Source organism: Podarcis tiliguerta (genome assembly GCF_965153285.1).
Source record: "Podarcis tiliguerta genome assembly, chromosome: 8".
In the NCBI taxonomy this organism is placed as follows: Eukaryota; Metazoa; Chordata; class Lepidosauria; order Squamata; family Lacertidae; genus Podarcis; species Podarcis tiliguerta.
The window spans coordinates 404,424-430,749 of record NC_139541.1 but is presented as its reverse complement, the minus strand read 5'-3'; the positions used below and the strand labels follow the sequence as shown (position 1 = coordinate 430,749).

The following is a 26,326-nucleotide window of genomic DNA, read 5'->3' as shown; positions in this document are numbered from 1 at the left end:
CTTCCTTTCCTTTTAGTATTACTGTCCATGGGATCTCACCCAGCACTTCCCTAAGTTTTATGAAGTCGGCTTTCTTAAAGTCAAGAAATTGAATCCTAGTATGCTTGGCTGCTCCTTTCTGCTGTATAGTAAACTTCAGTAGAGCATGATCATTATAACAGCAAGCTATGGGGGTGTTTCCTGCCCCCAAGTGCCTCAGAGTTCTTTTCAGCTGGGGAGGGGGTGTGGCTGAAAAGATGTAGAAGTTTGTTCTGCAGCTCAGATTAGATGCAAATTTCCAGGCTTTGTGCCTTCCCCTTCTTAGAAGTCCCCAGGCTCTTGCAAAGACCTCTAGAATGTGCCTTTTCCTCTAGAAGAGCAAAGAATGCTGCAGGGCAAAGTTTTAATTAACAAGAGGGCAAAGCCAGTCCCGGAAGCATAACACCTAATGCTGTTTGAAGCAAAGTAAATGACTTCACTCAAAATGCAAAATTTGCACTTTTCTTTGAACTGAATAACTCAACCGCTAATAGCACAACCTAGAACCACAGGCCAGTACAATTCTCCCATATACAGTACTTTCAGCAATAGGACCTGGTCCATGCACCCATTTCATTTCTCTGGGCCTTTGCCTACTCTCCAGCTCTCCCAATTTGACAGAGACCATTTCAGTTTCCTGGGTGGCGTGATCTGGATAAATCACTCTCTTTACTTTGCCTTTTAGGAAAGACAAGTGTGACCTACAACAAACTGTTTTGAAAGGGGGTGGCTTTTACTTCTGCAAATATTAATGTCTCCCTCTTGTTTCTCAGTGGCTCCTTTTTGGCTCAGTCGTCAGCACTCACCACCTGTGTTTGCTATTAGATTGAGGGAGTTTGACAATACATTAAAACATTATGGTTGATTTAGGCTTCAGTTTTCCGGCATTAGGACCCTTTCATTTTGGCTGCTAAAAGTTTAAATCTCTTTGAGCTTTGGGGCTCTGATGCATCTTGACTTGCATTCCTGGGCTCAGTGGCAGAACTTCTGCCCTGGTTGTGGAAGGCGCCAGCTTCAACCTCAAAGTGGGGGTGGAGAACTGCTGCCAGTTAGTGGTGAGTGAGATGGGCCAATGGTGGAAGAAGGAAGCTTCTGGTGTTCCAAAGTGTGCAATGTGTGCACAGAAAACAAAAACAGGATTCAAGATGACCTTAACAGGTTGGAGAAAGGGGCCCCAAAGAACAAAATGAATTTCAGTAGGGACTATGGTAAGGTTCTGCAGTTAGGCAGAAATGATCAGATGCACAAATACAGGGTGGGGGACACCCGACTTAACAGGAGCGCACGTGAAAAGGATCCAGGGGTCTTATAGAATCATAGAACTGTAGAGTTGGAAGGGAGCCTGAGGATCATCTAGTCCAACCCCCTGCAATGCAGGAATATGCAGTTGTCTTAATAGGCCACAAGCCTAACTTGAGTCAACCATGCGATGTAGCAGCAGAAAAAGCTAATGCAGTTCTAGGCTGCATCGACAAAAGTATAGTGCCCATCTTCAATTATTTGAAGGGCTTTTCACATAGAAGGGAGAGCAAACATGTTTTCTACCGCTCAAACCAACTGATTCAAATTAACAAGAAAGGAGATTCCAACAAAACATGAATTTGGATGGTAAGAGCCAGTGCCGGATTTACGTATAGGTAAACTAAATAAGCTATAGATTAGGGCAGAGGCGTACCGATGAGGGGGCGGTCCGCTCCAGGTGCCATCCTGAAGGAGGGTGACATTTCGGCAGGGGGTCCCACCTGCGACCCCCAAGCCCATGAGTGGCAAAACTTTGGCTCGCTGTAAGTGGCTCCTGCTTTGTCACTTTACAGCGAGGGACTTTACAGGAGGGAGGGAGGGGCTGGGGACAGACGGGAGCCATGGCTCCATGCCCCTCCTTCCCTCCTTCCGCTGGGGAGGGGCTGGGGACAGACGGGAGCCATGGCTCCGTGCCCCTCCTTCCCTCCTTCTGCTGGGGAGGGGCTGGGGACAGACGGGAGCCATGGCTCCGTGCCCCTCCTTCCCTCCTTCTGCTGGGGAGGGGCTGGGGACAGACGGGAGCCATGGCTCCATGCCCCTCCTTCCCTCCTTCCGCTGGGGAGGGAGGAGGACAGGGGAGTCCCCAACGGTCAGCCTTGACTGGCTGGTCCCCAACCGGGCGCTCCAGCCGAGCTCCCTGGCTTGTGGCAAAGCTGCTCCCCTGTCTCTCCCAGCCTCCAAAGCCCAGCAACATGCAACACACAAACACAAAGAGGAGCAAAGCTCCCCAGGCCCCTCCTCAGAAGAACACATTTGCTGCGGAGCTTTTGATTGGCAGTATCACTTGCATTGCAAGCCCTGCATAAGTTATTCTCGTTGCTGCTGCAGCCATCCACAATTCCCTCGATGCTCCCATTGAGTCGCTGGTGCAGGCAATGTGCCACGTCCCTGCTCCGGGTGGCAAAGCCCCTAGCTTCACCACTGGTTTAGGGCCCCACTCTCTTGGGGGCCCCCAAAAAATGTAAAGGCAAAAAAACTGGATGTACATTTCCAAAATATAAGATAAAAAAACAAAGAAAATAAAACTGATATACAGCAACAGTGTTTTGTGTTGTGTGGGCTCCTATGATGTAAGTAATTTAAGAAATTCAACACAAAAAACAGTGACAAAGGACAGCTGGACGTATAAAGGTCCCCGTTACCTTCCGTAGCTTAGGGCTCCATCAAACCTAAATCCGGCCCTGATAAGAGCTGTTTGAGAGCTGATTCCTACATTGCAGGACTAGATGACTCTTGGGACTCCCTCTAACCTGATGAGTCTATGAATGCTGAGGAACCATGTAGTCAGTTTGTCATTTCACCTGTCTGCTCTTTTTGAATTGTTGGTATATTAGAGGACCAAATATGATGCACTGCGTTGGCAGGACAGACTCAGTCAGGACACCCAGCAGGTAAAGGAGAGTTGTCTGTAATACTTAATAGTGGGTAGGTGGTCTGCCAGTGATCCTGGCTGGGTACAAGTTAGGGACTTTTCTTACTAGGCAAGAATGCTTTTAGTTTCATTTGTGAAATTGTTGGAGGGTACATATTAAACACCTCCGCCCCCCCCCCCGCTCACTCTCCTAATACACAGTGCACATTCCAGGCAAAGCTAAGCACTTTTAAGTAGAGATGGGCAAATCTTTCTATTTCAATCTCTCTTTTTCCACATCAGTTTATGGAGTTTATTTTTAGGTTCTCACGAAAATTCATCAGCATTTTGGTGTGAATTTCTCAAAATAAACACATTTTAAATGCATTTTTACCTAATATACACATTTTTGCAAGCTGCTTTCCCTAATATATACATGCAGCACTTTATGTACACTTTACCTTTAAAAATTAATGTTTGCACACATTACTTGAGTGGAAAACTGCACCGCAAAATTCAGAGAAGTGAAGGTTTTGAATGAATGCTGTGTTTTGGGTCACATACTGAGCCAGGTAGTGTGAATTAAGTAAGTTTGCCTTTAAATGTGAACTAAACTGAACTTCTTCCCCTACCCATACTTCTATGTCCCATTGATTTCTGTGGGAGTAAGTGAAACCCATGTGGAAGTCTCATTGAGATCAGTAGAAAATAATGAAGCACAGTTGGGCCAGGCCTATATTTTGTAACGATTCTGATGAGGGTAATCATTTATCCACTAACTAAGGATCGAAAACACAAGCTTTGGCTTTTCAAGGTCTACCCTGCTTTGTTTTCCCCATGATATTCCTCATAGAATCATAGAATCATACAGTTGGAAGAGACCACAAGGGCCATCGAGTCCAACCCCCTGCCAAGCAGGAAACACCATCAGAGCACTCCTGACATATGGTTGTCAAGCCTCTGCTTAAAGACCTCCAAAGAAGGAGACTCCACCACACTCCTTGGCAGCAAATTCCACTGTCAAACAGCTCTTACTGTCAGGAAGTTCTTCCTAATGTTTAGGTGGAAACATTAGGCCACTGGAGCTCTGCTCACCACTGTGCAGGCCATAATGCTCTTATTTTTCATTCCCAGATGGCAGGCAGGGGATTTGATGGAACTCAGGTGTTTGCAGCCCTTTCACCCTTCAATACTCCCATTGAGTTTTCAGTTATTACATTTCTATCCATCATCTTATTTCCAAGGCTGCTGCAGTGCGCAGCTCATGCTGCATGTAGCTGGCACAGCATTTCAGATTCCCCCCCCCTTTAAAGTGGCCTCCACATCCACTGAGATCAGATGACCCAATAAAACAATTTCCAGAGCCGGGTCTCTTGATTTTGCTGCTCCTCTGGGGCACCTGCCACATTGGCTCTTTTGTTTAGCCTAATTAATGTCATTTGGAGAGATTAGGTCAGAGCATGCCATCTTGCATCTATCTCCAATAGCAAAAAAAAAGGGGGGGTGACTGTGCAAGTGAGCTGGGAATGCACACAGCATTGGGTTGGGCTTAGAGCTTCCTTTCCTTTTCTGAAGAGGACTTCCTGGGCCTAATAGCAGGGCTGGTGAGCCACAGGCCACAGGTCCATATGTAGCCTCAGGCCAGCCTGTAGCAGAGTTGTGCTATGTTCCTGTGCCTCAATAGGGCAGAACTGCAGAAGCCTCCTCCTTGACATGCTGCTTTTCCACATGTGAGGAGGTGTATTGTTTTGTTTTTAAAATGGGGCATCATTCAAGTATGCCATATCAAACAACATGTTTGGGTTTTCTTCCCCAGAGCCGGAAACATGCCAGCAAAGTTCGTCTCTACTATATGCTACACCCACTAGATGGAGGCTGTCCTGCGAAGAAGCTGCGGTCAGAAAATGTGAGTTTTGTTGTTATATCTGTTAGCAGTTACCCAACAGGACTACAAAACACCTCTTAAAATGGATCGGGTCTAAGATGTGGTCAAGGTCGCCATCATCCTTTGGGGCCCAGAATGCACTATGCAGGAAGTGTGGGCATTCTGGGAAGTCTGGGTAGGATTCAACCTGTTCTATGAAGAACTAAGCCTGTTCGTGTTCTTGGAGACAATCATAGAATCATAGAATCATAGAGTTGGAAGAGACCACAAGGGCCATCGAGTCCAACCCCCTGCCAAGCAGGAAACACCATCAGAGCACTCCTGACATATGGTTGTCAAGCCTCTGCTTAAAGACCTCCAAAGAAGGAGACTCCACCACACTCCTTGGCAGCAAATTCCACTGTCGAACAGCTCTTACTGTCAGGAAGTTCTTCCTAATGTTTAGGTGGAATCTTCTTTCTTGTAGTTTGGATCCATTGCTCCGTGTCCGCTTCTCTGGAGCAGCAGAAAACAACCTTTCTCCCTCCTCTATGTGACATCCTTTTATATATTTGAACATGGCTATCATATCCCCCCTTAACCTCCTCTTCTCCAGGCTAAACATGCCCAGCTCCCTTAGCCGTTCCTCATAAGGCATCGTTTCCAGGCCTTTGACCATTTTGGTTGCCCTCCTCTGGACACGTTCCAGTTTGTCAATGTCCTTCTTGAACTGTGGTGCCCAGAACTGGACACAGTACTCCAGGTGAGGTCTGACCAGAGCAGAATACAGTGGCACTATTACTTCCCTTGATCTAGATGCTATACTCCTATTGATGCAGCCCAGAATTGCATTGGCTTTTTTAGCTGCCGCGTCACACTGTTGGCTCATGTCAAGTTTGTGGTCAACCTAGACTCCTAGATCCTTTTCACATGTACTGCTCTCAAGCCAGGTGTCACCCATCTTGTATTTGTGCCTCTCATTTTTTTTGCCCAAGTGCAATACTTTACATTTCTCCCTGTTAAAATTCATCTTGTTTGTTTTGGCCCAGTTCTCTAATCTGTCAAGGTCGTTTTGAAGTGTGATCCTGTCCTCTGGGGTGTTAGCCACCCCTCCCAGTTTGGTGTCATCTGCAAATTTGATCAGGATGCCCTTGAGTCCATCATCCAAGTCGTTGATAAAGATGTTGAATAAGACCGGGCCCAAGACAGAACCCTGTGGCACCCCACTAGTCACTCTTCTCCAGGATGAAGAGGAACCATTGATGAGCACCCTTTGGGTCCGGTCAGTCAGCCAGTTACAAATCCACTGAGTGGTAGCATAGTCAAGACCGCATTTTACCAGCTTCTTTCTTCTTGTGTGCTCATGGGGCCCTTAACAATGGCAATACCTTTGAAGCACTAAGCAACACATGAAAGTGTAGGAGCATATATTGTCAGCTCAGCTATGAATTGGACACATCTCTCTCCCCAGCTCTGGAGATCTGAATTACCATTGCCACCCTGCTGCTAGCAGCTGTTCATAATCTGAGTCTGAAAATCCTAGCTTTGTGGGGAGAAAAACCAAGGAGGCACAAATATATCCTGAAAAACAATTAATGAAGGGGTTGGTGATGGGCCCCCCAGTCTATGAATTGTTTGGACTTTGTGTTGCTGCCCTTCTTCCCTTCCCTTCTTTTCTTTTCTTTTCTTTTCTTTTCTTTCCTTTCCTTTCCTTTCCTTTCCTTTCCTTTTCTTTTCTTTTCAGGTTAATGATTTGGAGAGCAGCTCTTAATTTTGGGACATGTTCCAACAGCTGTCAATATGCCATATTCATATCTGAGAAGGAATGAAGTAATGAATATGTGCAGCAACCCTATTACAATTAAGCACATTTAGTGTTCCTACTGTACACTTCTGGTTATTGACCCAATTCAAAATCATTTGTGAGCTAACCTTTACCACTGAGCTGAAAATGAATGGTTGTATTTGCTAATATTTATCTGGCAGTTAGTAAAGTATATTGATAACATCTGTCACTCTACCACAAAAAGTGTCAAGCTGACACAACACATGTGTTTGGGGCTTATGTCAAGGAAGCTCAGGATTCAAGGAGAGGAATTTTCAGAAATGAACTTCCCCAATTTGGAAAACATCAAGCTACTTATAGGCTGAGTCCAAACACTCTGAAAGGCAGCCTGGATCATAGCAGACTTGCTTGGCTCCTGCACCACCTTCTTCTTCTTCAGCAATCGCTCATAGCTGAGTAAGATTGTTTTCCATGAACACGGTTTTAACGTTGTGTCCGTAGGTGACTGTGGAGGCCAGTTTTGGATCCACATGTCTTTCCACAGTGGGGACATAGGTTTCTGGGTGGGAGTTGATCACAGTGAGGGTTTGCCAAGTGTGCCTTCCTCTTAGCATGTTTCTCCCTTGCGTCCTGAGTTCGAGTGTCTTCAAAGCCCATGGCACCTTTGGTAAAGGCTGTTCTCCAACTGGAGCGCTTGCAGGCCAGTGTCTCCCAATTGTTGGTGTTTATACTACATTTTTAAAGATTTGCCTTGAGAGAGTCTTTTGTTGACCTCCAGCATTACGCTTTCCATTTTTAAGTTCAGACTAGAGTAGTTGTTTTGGAAGAAGATAACCAGGCCAAACCACATGACCAGTCCAACGGAGTTGATGTTGAAGAATCATTGCTTCAACACTGGTGATCTTTGCTTCTTCCAGTACACTGGCATTAGTTTGTCTTCCTAAGTGATGTGTAAAAATTTTGGGGACACCATTGAGGGAATCTTTCGAGGAGTTGGAGATGGCGTTTATAAGTGGTCCATGTTTCACAAGCGTACAGTAAGGTTCGTAGTACAATAGCTTTGTAAACAAGCATTTTGGTTTCCCTGTGAATGTCCTCAAACACTCTGCACTTCAATCAGGAGAAAGCTGTACTCACACAGCTCAGGCAATGCTGGATTTCGGCATCAGTGTTGACCCTTGTGGAAAGACCCAGGTAGGAGAAGTGATCAACATTTTCCAACATTACACCATTGAGTTGCAGAGGGGTTGTTTTGTGCTTATTGATGCAGCACTTTGGTTTTTTGGATGTTGAGCAATACACCAAACTTTTCATAAGCTTCAGCAAATATATTTAGGATGGTTTGGAGGTCATCCTCTTAGTGTGCACACACTATGTTGTCATCAGCATACTGAAGCTCCATGACAGAAGTTATGGTAACCTTACTCTTTGCTTTTAGCCTACTCAGATTAAAGAGCTTTTCATCTGTTCGATATATGATTTCTACTCCACTGGGGAGTTTCCATTCAACAAATTGTAGAATCATGGCAATAAAAATAATAAATAGAGTTGGAGTGATAACACAACCCTGTTTAACACCTGATCCCACTGTGAATGGTTCACTTTGAGAGCCATTGTGATTGTTGCTGTCATATTATCATGGAGGAGCCGAAGGATGTTCACAAATTTATCTGGGCAGCCAATTTTCAGAAGGACAGTCCACAGGGCATTACGATTTACAATGTTGAAGGCCTGCACCACCACCTCTTTGCTGGTTCCCAAAGTTTTCTTTGCAAAAAAAAAAGGAGGGGTAAATTCAATTCAGTTTGCGCTTAAAGGTCAACTTATCTATTTTCAAGTCCCAAAACAATGTGCAAACCAAAACATCAATCTTAAATCCACTGAGTTCTCCAATCAAGTATTGTGTACAAAAATGCATATACTAGGGAAAAACATGCATTAAAATCCCTATTGGTGAAAAGAACAGTATATTCGGGGAAATTACTTTGCCAAATGTGTACATCAGGCAAAATTGCATACAAAAATGTGTATATTAGTTTAAATGCTAAAGAATTTTCATGATGACTTTTTAAAAAATGTAAACTTATGTGGAAAGGTGGATAACTAAAGATTAGAAATATGAGAAACAGAGAGAGATCAACATTGGCAGATTCTCCTTGCTTGCAAAAGGAGGGGACACGGGCAGCTTGAGTGCTGCTGGCCGTGGTAGATGTGCTCAGGGAGTATCAATTAATTCCAGGAAGCCCGAAAAATTACTGTCCGTTGCCTCCCACTTCTGGTGAGTAAGTTGGAAAGCACTGGAAACTACACAATTCCCATGATGCCCAGGGGCAACGGCCATTCTACATGTGTGTCCAGGCTTTAAGGAGGTGTTCCACCGCCAGACTGGTGGAACCACAAGCAGCAGCTCCACCTTCTTATCAGAACCTCCCTGAAGGCTGGGGAAGAAGCATGAATAGAGCCAAGAGGTGACATGTTGATGGGGGGGGGGGAGAGGTGACACATATCTGCTCCTCTCTTTCCTTCTCCAGCACACCAGCCTCTCCCCCCCCCCATGAACTGCTGCCTCTGGTTTTCATGGCACAGTCAGGCATGGAATGCCCAGAGGGAGGAAAAAGTTCCCTTGTCAAAAGTACATCTCTCAGCTACTCCCAGGTGTGCACCTGATGAAACAGCTGCTATAGCAAAGGGGCCCCATCCCCAACCTAGACGCTTCACGCAGACTTCGCCTGCATGTGACCTGCTTCTGTTCCTCACCTGGTCCTGGGAGACAGTGAGGGCAGGAAAGGTTGGGGAAGGAGGAGGACATGGGGAAGCCCTGACCTCTCTCTACATGCCCCTGCCCCTGCTCTTCACTCTCCAATCCTGCAGCTTCTCCTGCCTCTCACTCTCGTCTCCTGGCTGCTACAGGTTCCTCCAGTTCACTGATCCCTTCTTCCAAGTCAGTCTCCAACCCCTTTTCTCCCGATGCCCATTCATCAGTATCCAGCCAGTCCCTGACACTGGACTATTTGCCCTCATTCCTCCTAGGTTTATAGCAACTGTTCCTTGCCCCACCAGTCTCTGGGATCAGGGACTTCTGAAAAGGGCAGCCATGGCTGAAGCCACTCTGGTTGCTGCAATTCCCTGAGGACCTTCACAACTTTCTTTGCGTGGGAAAGGCTTGCTTTTCCTACTTATCTGTGACACTTAGCCAGGAGCATCAGACCATATTGGTGATATCATACTGTAGCCAAACTGATCACAGAGCATAGAGATATGCACAATGTTATCTCTGGTTGTCTGGGATCATCCCTATGGTTAATCCAAGAAGGATAAGGAAGCAGTGGTTAGAGGGGATGGAAATGGCCATCAGGGGAGACAATATCACCAAACAGGATTGGGGTGTGGGGGAGATGAAGTGAAAATTCACAGAGAGCAGTTTCCAGGCAAGGAAGTTTTCTTAATCAGGGCAGAGTATTCATAGAATCATAGAATCATAGAGTTGGAAGAGACCACAAGGGCCATCGAGTCCAACCCCCTGCCAAGCAGGAAACACCATCAGAGCACTCCTGACATATGGTTGTCAAGGCTCTGCTTAAAGACCTCCAAAGAAGGAGACTCCACCACACTCCTTGGCAGCAAATTCCACTGTCGAACAGCTCTTACTGTCAGGAAGTTCTTCCTAATGTTTAGGTGGAATCTTCTTTCTTGTAGTTTGGATCCATTGCTCCGTGTCCGCTTCTCTGGAGCAGCAGAAAACAACCTTTCTCCCTCCTCCATGTGACATCCCTTCATATATTTGAACATGGCTATCATATCACCCCTTAACCTCCTCTTCTCCAGGCTAAACATGCCCAGCTCCCTTAGCCGTTCCTCATAAGGCATCGTTTCCAGGCCTTTGACCATTTTGGTTGCCCTCCTCTGGACACGTTCCAGTTTGTCAGTGTCCTTCTTGAACTGTGGTGCCCAGAACTGGACACAGTACTCCAGGTGAGGTCTGACCAGAGCAGAATACAGTGGCACTATTACTTCCCTTGATCTAGATGCTATACTCCTATTGATGCAGCCCAGAATTGCATTGGCTTTTTTAGCTGCCGCGTCACACTGTTGGCTCATGTCAAGTTTGTGGTCAACCAAGACTCCTAGATCCTTTTCACATGTAGTGCTCTCAAGCCAGGTGTCACCCATCTTGTATTTGTGCCTCTCATATTTTTTTTTGCCCAAGTGCAATACTTTACATTTCTCCCTGTTAAAATTCATCTTGTTTGTTTTGGCCCAGTTCTCTCATCTGTCAAGGTCATTTTGAAGTGTGATCCTGTCCTCTGGGGTGTTAGCCACCCCTCCCAGTTTGGTGTCATCTGCAAATTTGATCAGGATGCCCTTGAGTCCATCCTCCAAGTCGTTGATAAAGATGTTGAATAAGACAGAACCCTGTGGCACCCCACTAGTCACTCTTCATGCCTCAGGATTCCCCACCATGGCAGCTATACATTTTTATGCTTTATGGAACTAGAGTTCTTGTTTGCAGCTGTCCCTAACAATACAGGGAAATTAGAGCAGAAAGCTAACTTCTTCTGGGATAATGTGATCCTGATGCTGTTGTAAATCCTTTTGCTGAGGACACAAAGGGTGCAGTAAAGTAAGCAGTGTGGTGTCACAGGTGAAGAAGGGAGCAGAGGCCATTATGTTCAAATGACTCTGACACCACTGCAAAGGGGCAAAGAGCTCGGGGGTGTGTGAGAAGACCTCAATAATGCCCCCTCAGCTGCCAGGCTGTTTGTTTGTTTTGATCAGGTGAGGAGACAGAGACAGCCATCTCCAACACCCACCTCCCAACCGAACATAAGAAGAGCTTGCTGGATCAGGCCAAGGGCCCACCTAGTCTGGCATCCTGGTCTCACACTGGTGAAACCCACAAGCAGGACCCAAGCTCAAGAGCACGACCCCCCCCCCCCATGGTGATGTCCAGCTCTGACCATGGAGACACAGCAGAGCCATTGTGGCCAGGAGCATACATGGATCTCCAGGAATCATTCCAGTCCTCTTTTAAAGACATTCAGGTTGGTGGCCATCACTACCTTCTGTGGGAGCTGCTTGTGGGCTCCCCTTTGGGGCACCTGGCTGGCCCCTGTGAGAACAGGTTGCCTCACTAGGTGGGCCATTGGCCTGATTCAGCAGGCTCTTCCTATGTTCTTACGGATTTATCTGTTTACACATCCTCTCGTGAGTGCTGGGAGGACCGCTCCCTCTCCTGCCAACTCCATCGGTCCTAGGGGGCGGGCCCTGCACTCACCGCCACAGCTTAAGAGGCCTGAGCAGCTCCTTGGAATCATAGAATCATAGAATCATAGAATCATAGAGTTGGAAGAGACCACAAGGGCCATCGAGTCCAACCCCCTGCCAAGCAGGAAACACCATCAGAGCACTCCTGACATATGGTTGTCAAGCCTCTGCTTAAAGACCTCCAAAGAAGGAGACTCCACCACACTCCTTGGCAGCAAATTCCACTGTTGAACAGCTCTTACTGTCAGGAAGTTCTTCCTAATGTTTAGGTGGAATCTTCTTTCTTGTAGTTTGGATCCATTGCTCCGTGTCCGCTTCTCTGGAGCAGCAGAAAACAACCTTTCTCCCTCCTCTATGTGACATCCTTTTATATATTTGAACATGGCTATCATATCCCCCCTTAAGCAAGTGATAAAAATGGTTTTAAATGTTTTAAGTGTTTTTAATTTGCTACACCTTAAATGGTGGCTTTCTTGTATAATATATTATTTTATTATTTTTGCTTGGGGTGGGATAAATAATTAGTCAGGGTGGGGAGTTGTTTAATTTTAGTATAATTGTTTTTGCTTTGTTTTTATTCTTTCTTTTTTGTTAAGTTATTATATAGTTTGTATTTTGCTTTTTAAGGGGATGGGTCAGGGCTGCCTGGGAGTGGGCCTCAGCCAATAGAATGGCTGGGGCAAGTTCCACAGGGGGGAATGTATTGGGACACCCGATCTCAGTGATCACGGGCAGGAGGAGGAGTTACGTTAAGACCAGACCATGTCATTACCAAGGAGGCAGGTTTAGTCGTTGTTTGAGGACTATCCCTGCCTCCAGGTCTGGTCCTGACCAGACGGATACTGGAATCAGCATGGGAAACCCACATGACCCGAAAATGTTGCTGTGCAATGCCAGGTCAATGATGAAGAAAACCACTGCCATCCACGACCTGATTGTGGATGGAGGACTTGACCTGGCATGTGTGACAGATACCTGGTTGGATGAAGCAGATGGGCCTGTCCTTGCCGCTGCTTGCCCACCAGGTTTCTCTTACGCACAGCAACCCAGGTCATGTGGACGGGGAGGGGGGGTTGCAGTGATTTTTAGGAAGTCATTAGTCTGCACCAGGCGTCCTATTGGGAAGACCCAGTTTTCTGAGTACATGTTCTGGAAGTTGGGCAATAGGGGCAGTACAGGATTCCTATTGGTGTACCAAACTTCCCGCTGCACCAAGGGTTCCCTGCCCGAGCTGCTTCAGGTCGTGGTGGATGTTCTCCTGGAGACACCTAGTTTGGTTGTCCTAGGGGATTTTAACATCCATGTCGACACAACCTTACAAGGGGCCGCTCGGGACTTCGTGGAAAGATGCACTTCCTGGTGCAACTGGACTCCTCTGCGACCCTTCCCCTCTGCAGGGAGGTGGGACCAATTCGGATGGTCCACCCCCGCTACTTTATGGATCCAACTGGTTTCCAGAGAGTGGTAGGGGATGTTTTATCCCAAGTTGATGGCCTCTCAGCTGATTCTCTGGTGGCCTGCTGGAATGCGGAGTTAACCAGGGCTATTGACTGTCTGGCTCCGAAGCGCCCTCTCTGATTGCATGGAGCCCGGACAGCCCCATGGTTTTCCCCAGAGCTGAGGGCGATGAAACAATCGTTGAGACGGCTAGAGCACCGGTGGCAGAAAACTCATTCTGAATCAGACCGGACACGGGCTAGAGCTCAACGTCAAGCCTACCAAGTGGCAATGGCGACGGCATTGCACATGCAGAAAACAGCAGCAGGAGACTTTTTCAGGTGGTTCACAATCTATCGGAACCACCTGCACCACTGGGGCCTGGTAGAGACCCCAAGATCTCCTGCAATGCTTTTGCAAAGCTTTTTGCAGATAAAGTTGCTCAGATTCAGAAGGAGGTAGACTCCACCGTGGGAGCAGGGCCAGGGCGGGAGAGTGCTAGAGTTCTGTCTAGTCCTGTTACATGGGATCAATTCCAATCTGTTACCTCCAAGGATGTGGACAGGCTGCTTGGACAAGTGAAACCGACCACCTGTCTCCTTGATCCTTGCCCATCCTGGCTGATAAAAGCGAGCCGGGAAGGGCTGGGCGATGGGCTCTGCGGGGTGGTGAATGCTTCCCTCTGTGAGGGAGCCTTCCCAGACCTGCTGAAAGAGGCAGTCATTAAACCGCTTCTAAAAAAAACATCTTTAGACCCAGCCAATTTGGTCAACTATCGCCCAGTCACAAATTTACCATTCTTGGGCAAGGTGATTGAGTGGGTGGTTGCCGAACAACTCCAAGCACGCCTGGAGGATGCGGACCATTTGGATCCTTCCAATTGGGATTCAGGCCTCACCATGGGACTGAAACTGCCTTGGTCGCACTGGTTAATGATCTCCGGCGGGCTAGGGACAAAGGTGAGAGCTGTTTCCTAGTTCTGCTGGATCTCTCAGTGGCCTTTGACACCATTGACCATAACATCCTTCTGGACTGTCTAGAGGAGCTGGGAGCTGGGGGCACTGTTATATGGTGGTTCCACTCCTTTCTCCTGGGCCGTGTCCAGAAAGTGGTGGTGGGGGATGAGTGTTCAGACCCCTGGGCTCTCACTTGTGGGGTGCCCCAGGGTTCCGTCCTCTCCCCCATGCTTTTTAATATCTATATGAAGCCGCTGGGAGAGATCATCAGGGGTTTGGGCTGGGTGTTCATCAGTATGCAGATGACACCCAGCTCTACCTCTCCTTTAAATCAGAACCAGTCAAGGCAGTGAAGGTCCTGTGTGAGTGCCTGGCGGCGGTTGGAGGATGGATGGTGGCTAACAGATTGAGGTTGAATCCTGACAAGACAGAAGTACTGCTTTTGTGGGACAGGGGGCGGGCAGATGTGGGGGATTCCCTGGTCCCGAATGGGGTAACTGGGAGTCATTTTGGACTCACAGCTGTCCATGGAGGTGCAGGTTAATTCTGTGTCCAGGGCAGCTGTCTACCAGCTCCACCTGGTAAGACCCTACCTGCCCGCGGACTGTCTCACCAGAGTGGTGCAGGCTCTAGTTATCTCCCGCTTGGACTACTGCAACACGCTCTACGTGGGGCTACCTTTGAAGGTGACCCGGAAACTGCAATTAATCCAGAATGCGGCAGCTAGACTGGTGACTGGGACTGGCTGCCAGGACCACATAACACTGAGAGATCTGCAGAAATCTGAGAGATCTGCATTGGCTCCTAGTACGTTTCCGAGCACAATTCAAAGGGTTGGTGCTGACCTTTAAAGCCCTAAACGACCTCGGTCCTGTATACCTGAAGGAGCGTCTCCACCCCCATCGTTCATCCCGGACACTGAGATCCAGCGCCGAGGGCCTTATGGCGGTTCCCTCATTGCGAGAAGTAAGGTTACAGGGAACCAGACAGAGGGCCTTCTCGGTAGTGGCACCCATCCTGTGGAACACCCTCCCTTCAAATGTGAAGGAAATAAGTAGCTTTCCTATTTTTAAAAGACATCTGAAGGCAGCCCTGTTCAGGGAAGTTTTTAATATTTAACGCTGTATTGTTTTTAATACTTGATTGGGAGCTGCCCAGAGTGACTGGGGAAACTCAGCCAGATGGGCGGGGTATAAATAATAAATTATTATTATTATTATTATTATTATTATTATTATTATTATTATTATATTACTTCACTTAATGCCTCAAGGGCAGGCTACAAAAGTATCACACATTTTAAAAGTCCAACTGAAATCATAAAACCACAAAGCAGCTAATGACAAAATGCACCACTGCAAAAGGAGGGAAGGAGCAGGGGCTGAGGACTCAATTCCATCCTGTTTTGATCTTGCTGGGATGAGCCATCAATGATAGTCATAGATCCATCCCAGCTCACTCTGTCCCATTCCATCCCATTATACACATTTTGTGCACACATTTATGTAAAATCCATCCCTTTTACGGAAAAATCATCCTATTCAATGATTTCCAGTGCATTCACCTGTAAAATAGGACTTTTAGTCTGTACTTTTTGTGCACTGAAAATCCACTGCAAACTCCAGAGAACTGGGAGTTGAGTTCCAATTCTCAAGCAAGTTTGGGAGTCTAAGTTTGGGAGTCAGACTGTTGCAAAAAGTGGAGGGGGGGAATCCTCCCCCACCCCTTCTGAATAGTAAAGCATCACCTAAAATACAGAAGAGGAATATGCAAAGAAAGCACTCTTTGCTAGGGATAAGGTTGTTTTTAAGCATTCCTGTGAGGCACTTGCCATAATCTTCAACATAACATCTGAACAAAGACAAAGAATGAGTTGACAGTAAGAGAGGAGAAAAGAAACAGTCTGCATTTTGAAATAAGATGCATCTGATTTGTCAGGAGGATTTTTATTTTTTATTTTTAAATCATATATCTCTCTGAAAGTAGGTTGAAGAGAAACAATGACACTGGTGCTCAGAACAAACACATCTCGAGCCTGTCTCTGTGTGTGTGAGATAGAGGGGGGGGGGGGAGAGAGAATCCCAGAGCACAAACATCCTTTAAATCAGATTTTCAAACAAGACCTTCGTGGGTGGCTCTTTTGAGAGTTACAGTGGATGTCGATCCATTAATCCAGAGCATTTCTCATTGCACTTCAACTTTGAAATGACTTTGAAATCATTCCCTGGGGTCTTAGAGCAGAGTAGAGTTTGATGTAAAAAGAAGAAGAGGAAGGGAAGAAGAAGAAGAAGAAATAAAAACAGGGCATGAAAAACAAGGCTCTCTGCTAATGAGCATTTATGGCCCCTGTAGTTTAGAACATCGTCTTTTTCCCTACTAGATTTTGATGAGCAGTAAACATGCTTTATGTGGGGAGAGTTCCTTTTCAGTCCCTTTCTCCCAGGTGAGAGACAAATTGACTGCATAATAAACCAGGTTTGCAACTCTCAGAAACCCAAACTTCAGGTGGGTTTGAACTGGAATTATCCAGGAAGAAAAAAGGGAGCCTATGTGTCAGCACCCAGGTTCAACTGGTAACAGAATAGCAGCATCAGCTCCAGGTTATAGGAAATCACTGCCAAAGTGCTCTCAGATCTCCTCTACCTGCAGCCAGTCTGCACCCTCCCACACCAGCATTGGGGAAGAAATTCTATTCAGTTTGCATTTAAAGGGGGAAGTAATTTATACTTTCCAAAACAACATGTGAACCAAAACACAAGCTATCCTTCAAAATTTGCACTCTTCAAATTTTGCAGTGCAGTTCTCCAGTCAAGCAAGGTGTGTTTTGTTACCAGCCACCACGATCCCTGTTGTGCCACACAGGGGATTCCAGGGGTCTTGGCCCTCAGCCAGGGTCTGTGCTCCTTTGGAGAATTGAAGACATGGCAGACACTGTTGTAGCTTTAAGAACTATGGTTTATTCACCTATTTACACCTTCATTCTGCATGGAGGGAGTCCAGATCTTACAGTATGGTCATTTCAAGAGGGGTTTGTTCCCCACAGAGGTGAAGCCCTGGAGTCCAAGGCATCTCTCCCAGCCAGTCTTCAGGCAACCTGCCCCTTGGGTCTTTGTTCTCCCCCACTTCTTTGCCCCAGAGCACCTTGCTAAAAAGACTCATTTTCTGTCACCTCTCTCACACACCACATCCCCCTGACAACCGCTTTCTGCCCAGGCCCAAGATTCCTCTCAGATGGGTCATTAACCTCTTTTGTCATGTAAACCCCTCTCTCCCAGGTTAGGCCCTGGCTTTGAAAGAAAGTATTCCCTGGATTCAGCTAGTGTTAAAAGCTAATCAAGCCTTTTAATTCTGGGAAATAGCCAAGCTAGCTCCCTCCTGAGCTGATGGGGGATTAAGGGTCTTGGTGCAAGAGGCAAATGCGTACCCCCCCAAGAGATAAAGCCAGTGTTTAGCATAGAGAGTTTGGGAGTGATGTGACCTAGATGTAAAGTAGCAACTGGAAAGAGAGCCAGAACAATGTTTGAGAGCAATGTTGGATTTGTTTGAATCCAAGGCTGTGGCTATAGGAGAAACAACACTTTTTGGGGGTGTTGATGTTGTCACACACACACACATACCCATACCCATCGCAGACTCAGGTTGTATATATGTGTAGATAAACCATATATCATAAAGACACCCCAGTCTCCACAGTGCCTCATTCCCCAAAGGAAACATGATCCCTAGGGAAGCACCTGGAACCCCTGGAATCTCACATAGTTCAGAGATTGGGGTGGCATGCAACAATATATTGGCAAAATAACACGCACAAATGCACTGTATTAGGGGAAATTACCTTGCAAACAAATGAATATTATGTGTAGGAAAAATTGCAAATATAGATTTGTATAGGAGGGAGAGAGTCAAACTAAAATGCTTATGAATTTTCACAAGGTAAACAAATCTCAAAATGGTATGGCAATGTGGTGAGATGAATTTAAGATTGGGAAAAGGGGAAATTGAGAGAAACTCTCTCCACCCATTGTGGCCTTAGCAGGAGTAGCAAGGCTGCTGCAGGAGGCGTTGGGGGTGGCACTAACACCACTGTCATCTTCTGCAGTGTGTCCTTCATGAGAATCAAATTGGTGCAACCTTTCTTATGAATGTAGCTACAACTCCCATCACCCCAATGTATGCAGTTTTCTGAGGTTTTTGCAAAAAAAAAAAAAAAATGGTTGGAGGAAAAATGTTTCTCAAATCAGTCTGAGGGGTCAGAAAATTATCGTCCCCTTGCCAGAGTGCCTTGTCTAAACACAGCTCCCTTTCCTTAAATCACAGCATGAGGACCCCAGCAGAATTGACCAGTGTGAGAAGAAAAGGAGTGGTCCTGTTTCCATATTAATCTATTTTGTTAAGTAGAAACATTTGCATTTAAATATGTGTTTCAATGTGTGTTTTATCAGTAGATAATGGTGTGTGCCGATGGGTTGCAGGTTTCCCTTTCCACAGCCCAGCCAGCCTCCTTTGGCCTCTCTCTGGTTTCCAGCTCTGGAGTGACACCAAGGTCTCTGCTGGCCTGGAGCTCCCCTTTCCACCCACCAAATGCACAGGCAGACAGAAGGGCTGGAATCCCTGCCGGTCAGAATCAGCAAACATATCCAGTGGGAGGCTCTCCCAAATGGGGTTTTCTGAGATCCCAAGCTGGCGCTGTCATGTCTACAGCTCCAAGATAGAGCAGTCTTGTGCATTTTGCTTGGGAGGAGATACTCCCAAGTCCACCTCCTTAGACGGTTATATCCAGTGGAGCACTAAGTTAAAGTTACTCAGCGATATAGTAGTTGTGCTGGTGAAATGTTTTGCACAAGTGGAACATAGTTGCTCAAAAGAATGCATAAGCAAGCTGCTGATAACTTCAGGGCACAATAGTCTGTGCAATCTGTTGCACAAGTTTCTGTTGCACAAAATTAGAATCCATCTGTCTGCCAGCACAAGAGCTCTGGCCGAGAAGCTTGGATACAACCCTGATTGCAGTGGCATGTGGGGCACCCTGCCCACAGGAACATAGCAAGCTGCCTCATGCGGATTCAGACCATTGGTCCATCTAGCTCAGTGTTGTCTACTCAGGCTGCCAGCAGCTTTCCAGGGCTCCAGACCAGGGGCATTTGCAGCCCTGCCTGGAGAATGAGCCGGGAACCTTCTGCGTGCACGCATGCTCTGTCACCACCCTGTGGCCTTCTCCCTGCTCTTCTGTGCGAAAGGGCTGTAGACCCACAAAGATGTCCATTTCAGACGTGTTTTTATGGCAAAGAATGTGATATGATTGTTGGCACTTAAACAGTAATGAAAACAAGAAGATTAAAAAATGTTTTCACACACAAGGGGACCTTTAGCAGCTCTTATTAATAAATTCTCCTGGTACATCAATAGCAGGAAATATTTCTGTCAGGCAAGCTAATTAAACCCAGTAGCAACTTCACCACTAAAAATAGCTCTGAAGCTGCTGGACTCTCAGCACAGGCATTTTGTGCCATTAATGAAGGACTATTTTCAAAAAGGGGAAAAGAGAGGACCCAAATAATTACCGCCCAGTCAGTCTGACATCAATACCAGGGAAGATTCTGGAGCAGATCATTAAGCAAACAGTCTGTGAGCACCTAGAAAGGAATGCTGTGATCACCAATAGTCAGCATGGATTTCTGAAAAATAAGTCATGTCAGACTAACCTGATCTCGTTTTTTGACAGAATTACAAGCCTGGTAGATGAAGGGAACGCAGTGGATGTAGCCTACCTTGATTTCAGCAAGGCATTTGACAAGGTGCCCCATGATATTCTTGTAAAGAAGTTGGTAAAATGCGGTCTTGACTATGCTACCACTCAGTGGATTTGTAACTGGCTGACTGACCGGACCCAAAGGGTGCTCATCAATGGTTCCTCTTCATCCTGGAGAAGAGTGACTAGTGGGGTGCCACAGGGTTCTGTCTTGGGCCCGGTCTTATTCAACATCTTTATCAACGACTTGGATGATGGACTCAAGGGCATCCTCATCAAATTTGCAGATGACACCAAACTGGGAGGGGTGGCTAACACCCCAGAGGACAGGATCACACTTCAAAACGACCTTGACAGATTAGAGAACTGGGCCAAAACAAACAAGATGAATTTTAACAGGGAGAAATGTAAAGTATTGCACTTGGGCAAAAAAAATGAGAGGCACAAATACAAGATGGGTGACACCTGGCTTGAGAGCAGTACATGTGAAAAGGATCTAGGAGTCTTGGTTGACAACAAACTTGACATGAGCCAACAGTGTGACGCGGCAGCTAAAAAAGCCAATGCAATTCTGGGCTGCATCAATAGGAGTATAGCATCTAGATCAAGGGAAGTAATAGTGCCACTGTATTCTGCTCTGGTCAGACCTCACCTGGAGTACTGTGGCCAGTTCTGGGCACCACAGTTCAAGAAGGACACTGACAAACTGGAACGTGTCCAGAGGAGGGCAACCAAAATGGTCAAAGGCCTGGAAACGATGCCTTATGAGGAACGGCTAAGGGAGCTGGGCATGTTTAGCCTGGAGAAGAGGAGGTTAAGGGGTGATATGATAGCCATGTTCAAATATATAAAAGGATGTCACATAGAGGAGGGAGAAAGGTTGTTTTCTGCTGCTCCAGAGAAGCGGACACGGAGCAATGGATCCAAACTACAAGAAAGAAGATTCCACCTAAACATTAGGAAGAACTTTCTGACAGTAAGAGCCGTTCGACAGTGGAATTTGCTGCCAAGGAGTGTGGTGGAGTCTCCTTCTTTGGAGGTCTTTAAGCAGAGGCTTGACAACCATATGTCAGGAGTGCTCTGATGGTGTTTCCTGCTTGGCAGGGGGTTGGACTCGATGGCCCTTGTGGTCTCTTTCAACTCTATGATTCTATGATTCTATGACTTGCTGTCACTTCCCATGAAACATCAGATCGGTTTGTGGTGGACACTGTAAACAAGTGCAGAGACACCCTGACGTTAGAGCTGCCTTGCCATGGACGTGTTTTCTTGGGAGGAAGAAGCCAGAACTTATTTCTGCATAAACATGCATGAGAGGACTAGGATACATGTTGATAGATACACCTTCAGTAGTCAAAATACTCTGTATGATAAAATCAAGAATATGATAAAATCCAGTTTAAAACATTTTCTAATCCCTGGGTTTTCAAGGTGAAAAAAAGACTTTATAATATAACTTGCCTGGTTATTGATAATATGCAGCTTGTTATATAGAATATTTATCAAATGTCAAAGGAGCATCACATATGTTGCTTCAGCAATCCATGCAACAGTCTTTATTATTATTATTATTATTATTTATTTATGCATTTTCCATAGTTTGATACATCCAGTTTACAGTTTGCAGCAGTCTTTCATTAGTTTAGGCTAGTGCCCCAGCTGCAGCTTCTTCTAGATCCGGGATGGGGAACCATTTTTAGCTGGGGAAAGGGAAGTTTCTTTTGGTAAGAACTTAGGAAAGCATATAAGTGAAGGCCAAAACTAGATATAATACTAGATGTGTCACTTGGAAGCACATCAGGCATTTAATTTTTTTAAATAAAAGACATGTTACAGGGGAGGCATGATTTTCATCTGTATACAGTCCTTGGGGAAGGAGGGTTTGCCAGCAATGTTTGATTTCTGGGGCTATAAAGTGAAGGTCTATGCAGAGTGTGGTGGGTTAGCTCTTCATAGTTCCCATTCAGTTCTGTGGAAGAATATAAAAAGGGGCCACAATCTGGAGACTGTAACTAATGCTTTTGCTCTACTAGCACAAGAGCACTTTCACTAATGGAGGGGTGAGTTTCAGTGTTGCACAACAGAGGAATCCAGTGCAACAGTTGCATTAGCAGCAACTCGTAACGCAACAGATTGTGCAATCCATTCTGGTTTTTTAAAAATAATATTTATTGGAAATTTAAAATTACAAGAAAAAAAGAAGAAAGAAAAACAAGAAAAGCGAAAAAAACAGAATTAACAATACAAGTCAATAAAAAGAGAATAAAAAAATACCAAACATACAATACACCAAAATCAAAAACAAGAACAAAAGAATAAATTTAAAAACAAATCCAATATTTCCATATACTTATCTTCATTAACTTATTTCCTCGACCTCCTCACACCTCCCTCTTTTGTATTCTAATTATTAATTATCTCAGCAAATCCTTTCCATCTTTCACTATATTCTGTCCTTTAATTGTCTTAATTTATTTTGGCCTTATCTTACCATAAAAAGAAAAAATCCTAGAACTTAAAAAATTACTTATACATGACTCCTTATAACATTTCTACTAAAGCCTAATAGTTTCATTCCAAGATTTTCTTAACAGTCATTAGTTTTACAATACTTCTCTAAATGAATTTTTAAAATTTCCACCAAACTTCATCCACCATCTCTTCTTCCTGGTCCCGAGTTCTGTCAGTCCTTTCTGTCTGTTCCATCTAGTCCATCAACCAGGTGATCTTATGTCCGAGGCTCTTAACTCTTTTCCATGTCCCTTCTGCAGATCTTCTTCATAATTGTACCTACACTTTACTTTGTCTTCTGCTGGTCTTATTCTTAATTTCCTTCCTTTGTCTCTGGGGGATAGATCTCGGGGAAGCAACTTAAGAATGTCTTTACCCCTTCTCGACCGGTCAACCCGTTCTCCATGGTTGGCACTAAAATCCAAAAAATATTCCAGAGCATACTTCAATGCCCCTCCAACATTGAGGGCCTTGACCACTCCAATCTCCTCCTGGACCAAAACCATGTCCCAAAGGTCAAAACATCCCTGCATAGGAGGATCTGACCAACTTGCCATCTCCAGTCCCGACAGGACTCCATCTCTCCAAGTCTGTCTCACTCCAGATTCAGTCATCAGAGACGACAGCTTATGTTCTTGCAGGACCGCATCTCTCTCAGCTTGTATTGCTTGAGGTTCAGCAATAACCTCCTCCTTTATCTTCACCACAACTTGCCCTGTCAGGGCAGATTCCTGGGTCAATTCTTGAGCAGGTTCTATATAAATGTTCACTATTTGACCAAAATTAACAGTTGCAGTAGTCATCAAATCCATCTTCGCATGAAGCTGCTCCAACAAAGCACTTGTCCTGCACAAAGCAGACACTAAGACTTCCTGTGTCGACATTCTCAAGGTCAAAGCCTGTTTCTCACGATCTCTTATCTCTACAGGTGTAGAGTTCCCCAAGTCCACTCCAACAACAGTTCTAAAGCTCCCTCTAGAGGAAACAATTTTGACAACAAAATTACTTTCGTTTTCCAAGTCTTTGTTCCTTTTTAGTGCAAAAGGAAACATTGAAGTCAATATGTTTCTCTTATTTGACTATCTGCAACATACGTTATTATTCAGTCAATGAACTTTCCCAAAACGTCTATCTTTGACAGCTCGTTCCCAGGTTCAAGACGATAGAAATTTATCTTTCTTTACTCCCTCTCCTGCAGGCTTGAACAGTTTAAAAATTTTTCCCCCTCTTCTCCTGCTTCCAAGGATTTTTTTGTAACTTTAATCAATGGAAATTTAGTACTTTACAAATAGCTTTCCAGACTTTAGCTTGTAATATCTTTGCTTCAAACTATTTACAAAAGTGGAAAGGCGGACTTCCTGTTTAGACCTTCCCGCTCCGGTGCCAAATTACAAAGTTTAATAATCCAATTTTCCGTTCTACTCACGGGTACTTGTTTAGAGTCCAATTTGTCCACAGGAAAAAAGTTAACGCTCTCCGACAACAGCAATGCGGCTTCATTCCGTGAAAAGAGCAATCGATTCAAAGCACCGCGCCGCTCACCCCACGTCACTCCGGATCCCCGAAGTCGGGTTTCCCCGCGAGTAGGGGAGGCGCAAAAGGTGCCAGCCGAATCCCAGGTCCACAGGCTTCTCCCGCCTGTGGTTTTGATGGGTCTCCGCCTCGCCGTGGCAGCCCAGACCCTAATTTTCACAGAGCGGGTTCCTCCAGATTAGAGGAAGCCCGCCATTGCCGGTGGCGCTAACCCGGAAGTCTGCAGTAAAGTTACCAGCAAGCCTCTCATGAATTATTTTGGGAAGCCAACTTCCGCTGGCACAAAACATTTCTCCAGATGAACAAGTATATTGCTGACTGACTGTAATGTAGAGTTGCATTAGAAAGGACCCCTGGGACTTGAGATGGAACAACATCAAGCCTTCACACCAGTCAGTCAGTCACTCAGTCAGTCTGTCTTTATTGTTTCAACCATAGGTAAAAGCAGAAAACAAAAATTGGAATAACAATTGGGAGGGGGAGTCACCATAGCAATACAATCTTACTTATTCATCACACTAGGAGAAAGTAGGAAATTGGCTCAAGCTTTAAAAGCAAATCTTGCCACTGCTACAGGGGTCTGAAAATGGAAGAAAGTCGGTGCTCTGCAACTCAGACCAGCCACTGGCGGCATTTGCCTCAAGAGAAGGATACTTTGCATCAAATACTGGTCACAGCAACAAGAAGGAAGAAACAGATTTGTCACCTCCAGGGTTGTCCACAAATATATTATATTATATTATTTAAAAGCATTTCTAAAACATGTAAAAAACAAACAAAAACAAACCTCAAAGCAATGTACAACAAAAGCCAGGAGAACAGTAGTGCAAAAATATATGAAAACAAAAACTTAGAATTCAGGCAAATGAAGACAGGGTCCAATTTTGTGGGTCAGGAAAAGCCTGAGCAAAACGATACTAAGGCATCTGAAGCAAGCAATGATCAACACATATGGCACAGGGAAGGGTGTTTTGTGATACAGTGGCAATCGTGGAAAATGCCCATTCTCAGGTCCCTGCCCCATGATATTCTTTGGGGTGTGGTACCATAAGTAGAATTTCCCCAGGTGGTCTAAGACATCTTTCAGGTTTATACAGCGGCTGGCAGCCTTTCAGGTCCATTGCCCTTTCATGGTGTACCAAGGCTGTGGCACCCCGAGGATAGCTCCCATGTAGGGAGATTGAACCTCACACCATCTGTCCTAGTGATGTTGAGCATTCCACTAGATTGTCAGTGATATAATAGAAGCAGACACTGTAACGAAGCAACCTAGTGTATCCTCCATCCTAACCAGGGTGGAGGGGACTGTAGCTCAGTGGTGCAAAATCTGATTTGTATGCAGAAGGACCCAGGTTCAATCCCTGACATCTCCAGGAGGGGCTGAGAGAGACTCCTGGTCAGATATCCTAGAAACCCACTGCCAGTTGGTGGAGACCACACTGGTCTGGATGAACCAGGGGTCTGACTCAGTATAAGGCAGCTTCCTGCAGATATGTCCAGTAGGTACCTGTTTGGCTCTCCAGTCAGTCTCTTTCTCTCCCCCCCCCCTTTTCTTTCTTCAGTTAGCATTCCATGACATCCTCAGTCCTCCCTGGGCTGTAGAGATCCCCCCCCCTTGACTTTTTCAGTATTCTCTCCCTCTTGCTTCCATTTCTGGCTTTAATCCTGTCAACACTCACCACCTGTGTTTGTTGTTAGAGGGAGCAATCAGCTGACTCTTGGCTATGGCTGTTCATCAGCTGTGACATGTGATTGAGCCCTGTGGCTCATAGCTATTGGCTCGGCAATCTGTTGCCAGCCCTATTATGTCCTCATAAAGGTACTACAAGAAAATTGTTGTGAGGCTAATAAAAACATACCAGATGTGCACTTGAAATTCACAGCCTCTGTAGGGCACAGCCTCAGTGATAACTTAAGGCAACCCAGTTACGCATAAGAAGCAGGCAGATTATTGCTGGAATTTCACAGCTGATGTGTGAACACTTCTGAAAATGCATAAGAGCAGAGAGTTTATCTGATTAAAGATTAAAAAAGTGTTGCCTATTTAGCTCTGGAGAGAGGAGGGAGTGATTTATTTTATAGCCGATACATCAGAGGAAGTAACACAGTAGGGGTGGAAGAGTAATTTAGGTTAAAGAAGCTTGCGTGTATGAGAACTAATGATTATAAATGGAACGTTAATTAATTTGGCTTGGAAATTAGGGAGGGAAGGATTTCATACAGTCACAGGAATCAAAAAGGAAGTTTCTTACTAGAGTCGGATAGATTTATGGAAATTGTTGGTTTTGCCCTTACTGCTGGGACTGTAAGTGTCCCCCAACCAAAGACCCCTCCT

The 26,326-nt window shown here is 45.5% G+C and overlaps 1 protein-coding gene across 3 annotated transcripts in view; it reads left to right on the top strand.

The window, feature by feature from the left end:
- ZMAT4 (zinc finger matrin-type 4) overlaps positions 1–26,326 on the top strand; it is a 246,193-nt gene that overhangs the window by 123,650 nt on the left and 96,217 nt on the right. For all 3 annotated transcript variants that reach the window (XM_083456650.1, XM_083456651.1, XM_083456649.1), the window contains exon 3: positions 4,707–4,796. In XM_083456650.1, the coding sequence (XP_083312776.1) occupies positions 4,707–4,796 (90 nt within the window). The remainder of the gene's footprint in view (positions 1–4,706; positions 4,797–26,326) is intronic.